At 44.0% G+C, this 6,000-nt stretch overlaps 1 protein-coding gene across 6 annotated transcripts in view; it reads left to right on the top strand.

Annotated features, from left to right (window-relative positions):
- The window catches only part of ANKRD6 (ankyrin repeat domain 6), a 170,034-nt gene that overhangs the window by 151,005 nt on the left and 13,029 nt on the right, over positions 1–6,000 (top strand). For 5 of the 6 annotated variants that reach the window (XM_081045207.1, XM_081045208.1, XM_081045204.1 and 2 more), the window contains 3 exons: positions 712–810; positions 2,810–2,908; positions 3,852–3,929. In XM_081045207.1, coding sequence (XP_080901333.1) covers positions 712–810; positions 2,810–2,908; positions 3,852–3,929 — 276 coding nt within the window. The remainder of the gene's footprint in view (positions 1–711; positions 811–2,809; positions 2,909–3,851; positions 3,930–6,000) is intronic. The other variant, XM_081045205.1, reaches the window with a different exon arrangement.

Below are 6,000 nucleotides of genomic sequence, written 5' to 3'. Positions count from 1 at the left end.
AGGAGAGAACGTTATGCTAACTTGTTCCCATCTCTAGATATCTAGAATAAAAGTGTCAAGAAAGCACTGCAGAATGTCACGACTTCGTCTCCAGTTTCGCTGTTGTGTCCCTGGGAGCAGTCTGGCCTGTGACCACAAAGGAAGACCCTGCTCCAGAGTTTTTCTGAGTCTATTTTTTTATGCCCAGTGATTCCTGCTTCATCAGCTTCCCAGACTACATTGCTCCATATGGGATGTTGGGGTCCGACTACAGTGGGATGTGATCTTAAAATGCAACACCTTGCCCTGTCCTTAGAGCCATGATAGATCTATGAAGTGAAAGGCTCATTTCCAAACTGTGCTTGGTCTTAATTCAGAGCCTTTGGGTTGTAAGGAGAGGCTGGGCTCAGTGGATTCTTATCAAGATCCGGGTAAGCGAGCCTGCCTTGGCTCTTGAGAAGGTCTTGTGGGGAACTGCTGGCGTCCAGCGGATGAAACCTGAAAGCAGGGAATGCACATGGTGGAAAATGAACAGGGCTACAGATAGCAGCGAAGGGCTGTGAGTCCGGGAGTGAAACATCTGTGGTGAGAGAGATGCTTGTAATTCAGGCCGATACCCTCTTAAAGAATATATGCTCGTCTGCCAGCTTTTGAATGATAGTTTCTTTTTACTTTCTCTGTTTTGTTTTGTAACCACTCAGACTGTGCTTAGAGTTTGATTTCTGTCCGCAGGCAGGCGACACCTGTTTGCACGTTGCCGCACGCTATAATCACTTGTCCATCATTAAGCTCCTCCTCAGTGCTTTCTGTTCTGTCCATGAAAAGAACCAGGTCAGTGCATGCGTCCTCCCCATGGCTGCTGGGCCCCCTTCCCACAAGACTACCTAAAAGGTGTGGTAGTGCAAACGGCAGCAGAGGCTGCTGGGAGCCTCTCCCCAAAGAGGCCTTAGGCCAGTGCAGGCCTTTGCATGGGTGTTCCATCTAGTTCCTGTGGCCCTGGTTGATGTGACCTCCCAGAGGGAGTCTGCCCTTCTCATTCCAGTGCATATCACCACATTGCATATTGAACATTTTCTGGAGCTCCTGAGGCAGGTTTTGTTTTAAATGTGATTTTACAAAGGAAACCCACAAGAATGTGGCTTAGTAAATAAGCAGGGGGATGAGGCGTCACATGACTCGAGTTCTGCTCTTTGCACTGCTGCTGTATTTGAGCTGATGGAGTCTGGTTTCTGCAACATTGTGTACATAACCTGTATCTGTGCCGTATGATGGGATTTTGAAATAAAGCTGTGATTATTACAGTGTGCCATGGAAATGGGCTTATCTTTCAGTAGTCATTTAGATTTTTTTAAATGTTGTTTTGGTATTTATTGATACCTAAGTGATGCATTGTGTGTGTTTTCTGAGGTTGGGTACATATATCTGAGATTTAGAAAATAAATTGTTTTTCAGATTAAGTATCCCTATAACAATAGTTTCTGATCCTGGCTGCATATAAGACTCAACAGGGGAATTATAAACACCATTCCTGAATGCCACCCCAGTTTAAATGACCGGAACATCTAGGTAATGGGATTTTTTAAAAGCTCATGACTTGAGTGTGCAGAGAGGATTAAGAATCACTGATCTAGCTAAATAAATTGTCATTCTCCAGCCTTCCAGTGGTTTCTAGTTCATCAGATTACCCCTACACAGTGCTTCTCAACCTTGGTGGCATGTTTCAGTCACCTGGGAGCTGTGAAAAATCACCATGCCCAACCTATGTGCTCCAGACCAATTAAATTGGAATGTCTGGGAGTAGGACCCAGGCATCAGCAGCTTTTAAAGCTCCCCAGCTGATTACAACATGCAGCCAAGGTTGGCAACCACTGCTGCACAGCTCCCCACCCCCAACACACACAACCGAGGGACTCAGCAGTGAAATAACATTTCCCCCAACTATTCACTGGGGGAAGAAAGCCACGGGGATGGCTGGATTTTCATGCTGCCCAGGAAAAAAGGTGTCAGGGTGCTTTACCTGATCACCTGGTGGGAAAGAATGAATTATTTTACTTCTATATTTATTTACCTGACTTATTTACATCATTCTATTTTGGGTTAAAAAACTCTACTATTTGCATTTAGAATGGGCCCACCAAGCTACATTTGTCCATATCCTCCTTTCATAGTTGATTGTCTGAAAACAGTTTTTGTATAAAGAAAATGAAAATATAAGCTGTTTGGTCAAAGATTGAAAACAGCTGGTGGTAAGAAACACAGATTCTCAGTGATGCTACCCAGTGATTCTACCTACTCACGGCGTTCCAAGAACACCCTGAGCCTGGAGAATGATTCCCAGTGGTCCCTTCCCAGGCATCCCCACAGGTGCCTGTAGAAGTAGCCGTCTTCGCAGTGTCTGCTCATTCTAGCACTCAGACACCCAGGGGTTCTCTGCCCTCTCTCCTGTCTGGGCAGCAGGACGTGGTCCAGAGCTCCAGGATAGCTAGCCTGCTGTCCCCTGGCCACCTGCCCATCATCCTGCCTCAATACAAGGCTCCAGGTCTGACCATTCTCAACAACCCCAGCTCAGCATTACTTTGCCCCCCTGCACTTAATCCTATAATTTCTGGTATTCCCAGCCAGAAAGGAATGTGATATTTGTGCATAGCTCATTTAGTTCCACGGTCTTTAAAAAGAACCACATAACACTTGAGCAAAGGGCCCCCTATCAGTCTACAGCAAATCTTAGATGGGCTTTGAAAAGCCACCACCAGGCCATGGGATGAAAAGCTGGAGGGTTGTGGGCCATGATCAGATGGGGTTGAGAAGGTTTTCTTATGATTAATTTCAGGCTGGAGACACAGCACTTCATATTGCTGCTTCCCTAAATCACAAGAAGGTGGTTAAAATCTTACTGGAAGCTGGAGCAGATGGGACCATTGTTAATAATGTAAGTTGTGTTGCAGCAATGGTTTCTAAAGCCCTTCCCATTCCCTTGCCTCAATGCCCCAGTCTTTTGGAGCAAAAATTAATTTAAGACGTGGTCTTATTTTACTGTAATATAAGACCGGGTCTTATAATATAATGTAGTATAAGTAATGTAATATAATTAACTAATATAATTAATATAATGTAATATAATATAATAATAATATGATATAATATGATATAATATAATATAATATAATACCAGGTCTTATATTAATTTTTGCTCCAAAAGATGCATTAGAGCTGATGGTCCAGCTAGGTCTTATTTTTGCGGAAACATGGTAGCTTTCCCCTTCTTCCTCCTCACAGTTCCAGTACATGTATTGGGCGCTACCTCATGGTACTTCTCCCATGATGCCTTGAACACGTTTCTCGTCCTTTGAATCCCACTATTATCAGCTCTTGGGTTTTGGCTTAATCTCCCTTGAGCCTCAATTATGGCCATAGCTCCCTAATTGTTATTCACAGTCCAGTTCCTGAGGCTGGTGGGACCACACCTGCCCTTCCAGGTGTCTTCTGACTGTTCTCCAGGGAAAAGCCATTGCTTGCCTGGATTTTATGATCTTTTGTGTTTCCTCAATGAAGTCTTCCACCTTGACCCCGTCTGATTTTCACCTTCCCTCATCTCTTCTCCAGAAGCGTTCTTCGGTGGGCAGTGCCCCAGACCTTTGCCTCTTAGAACACTTCCTACTTACTTGTGAGCACTTAACCTCTCTTGCTGTGTCCTCAGGTGTGACTTGGCTCATTCTTTGGGATGAGGCTAGAGAACAGGGCCACATCATGTATATTTTGTTTAGCACATGTAGGTGTGGTGTGACTAAGTGGAGAGCCGCTATCGCAGAGGGGCTATATGTGTGCGGGGTTGGTGGCCAGTACTCACTTGTCCTCCCTGTGCCTTTCCTTAGGCAGGCCAGACTCCGCTGGAGACGGCCCGCTACCACAATAATCCGGAAGTTGCTCTTCTCCTCACCAAAGCTCCCCAGGTAGGATTGATTGCGTTTCCTATTGTATTGCTTATGGGAGGCTGCAGTCACTGGGACTCTGGTTGCAATCTACTGAAGCCAATTCAAACTGACTTCAATAGGGAACCGTTGGGCTTACGAACCAGGCAGTGGGAAATGCAGGAATCCACGTGGCCATCCAGCATAACCGGAATCAGAGACTTCAGGCCCGACAGGCTGCTCTTCACACATGGGCATCGTTTTGTCACTGCCAGCTTCCTGAGTCATAACTCCCCAGGTCCTCAGCCAGGGAAAAGTTCCAGTTTAAAACATTGCAGGAGAAGGTCATGATTGGAGAGCTTGGGGCAAGAGCCCTGAACAAGTGTGACAGAGGCTTTAAGAAGATGGCTACATGCATTCGACCTTGTGGTCAAGGGGCATTTCCTAAAGAGAGGTGGGAAGGAGGGGCCCATTCTGAGCAGACAAAGTAGTAAATGTCCATTTAAAGACAGTGAAGTATAGTTTTTTTTTATTGAATAATGGTATTTTGGTAATCACTCAATTTTTAAAAATTATGACTGATGCCCTTTGAAGTAGAAATGATCTCAGTAATAATTTAATAGTGATCATTTATAAGTTAGTCATAACTTCAGCACCCTGAAATAACTTTTGTGTCTTCATATTACCTTCCACAGACATAATTCTCATATAATTGTGCTTGCCATGTATACATGCTTTTGTGGTCTGCCCTTTATTCTGACTGTGATATTCTGACTGCAGTCATTGCCGTTATTCATTGTAATGGGGGCACAGTACTCTTTTTTATTGCTATCCAATATTTTGTTAAACTGTCTCCTTAATGTAGGACATTTAGGTTATTTCCCAATCGGAGCAATTCTGTTCCATTACGGCAAACACTGATTGATTTTCCACTTTATTCGGGCTAATGTTGAAAGAAGATAAAGTGTCAGGGAGCCAGAGGAAAATTCTGGACACCAGCTTGCTGTATCATAGCCTAATCCCAGCCAGCCCAGGATTCTCCATGGTCTTTATTTCATTTAAGTTTTAAAAACGTGCCTGATATATAACTAGCAGTTTCTGGAAATGGTTAAGATTTTTGTCGTTTGCAAAATTGGATCCCCCTCTTGCCCGTGGGGTTGGTCCTTCTCTCTGGTCGCTAGAAGTCCATAGAGCGCCTGACATGTACTAGTCAGCGCTCCTTTGGGAAAAGGCTACTCCTCTCTCCAGTTGTTTGCAAAGAAGTCATCAGTGGACTCAGTCCATGAGTCCTGATAGAAAATGCTGGTCTCTCCTGGATCAAAAAGTACAAGGTTCTGTGCAAGTGTCAGAATCCATCACAGTTCGCTGGCATCTCAGCATTTGGCAGCTTGATGGACAGCCAGCTCCGTGCTCCACCGTATGAAGATCATCAAATCTTGCAGGGGTGGAGGGTGCCCCAGGCACCCAAAGACTGATGGGCCTTTGACCCGCTTGTCGTTTGTCTTCCGGAACCCACAGATATTAATTTGTAGGGAAAAACGCTTTACTGTGGACAATTTTCCTATGCTATTCTTTGTGTTTCCTTTAAAAAAAATGACTTAGGCAAGTTTTTCCATGTCCATATTCAGTAGCAAATAGGATGATATTTTATGAAACTTTGTTTGATATAATTGTACATGCTAAGTGGAATATGCACGAAAGTATATGCCTGCTGTTCTGTTGTTCTGAGGTTACAGAAATAGCCTTACTGTTTGTTTTGTCCAAAATGAGAAATCACCTTGCCTTGGTTGACCTTAGTTGACCACGGATTTCAATGGTTCGCAGCAGTTCTAAGGATATTTCTTTCCAATGCTTTAAGATCAATATTCCCTGACTTCTGTGAACTGGAAAAGATTGATGAGGTTTCATCTGGTAGATGTATGGTTTGCTGAAAGGCTGTACGCCATGCAAAGTTATTTTCATTGGCTAATAAGATGGTCTATGGAGGGAATTTTTCTGATGATTATTTTGGTTTGGGTGACCTATGTATGTCACTTCTCATTTTTGATTGATGTGGTTTGCACGTGCTTCTGAAAGTAAATTTCAGGCTGATTCTGATGCTGTCTCCTGTTCT

This window comes from Rhinolophus hipposideros (assembly GCF_964194185.1).
Source record: "Rhinolophus hipposideros genome assembly, chromosome: 3".
Taxonomy (NCBI): domain Eukaryota; kingdom Metazoa; phylum Chordata; class Mammalia; order Chiroptera; family Rhinolophidae; genus Rhinolophus; species Rhinolophus hipposideros.
The sequence above is the reverse complement of the archived record's forward strand: the minus strand, read 5'-3'. Positions and strand labels throughout refer to the sequence as shown.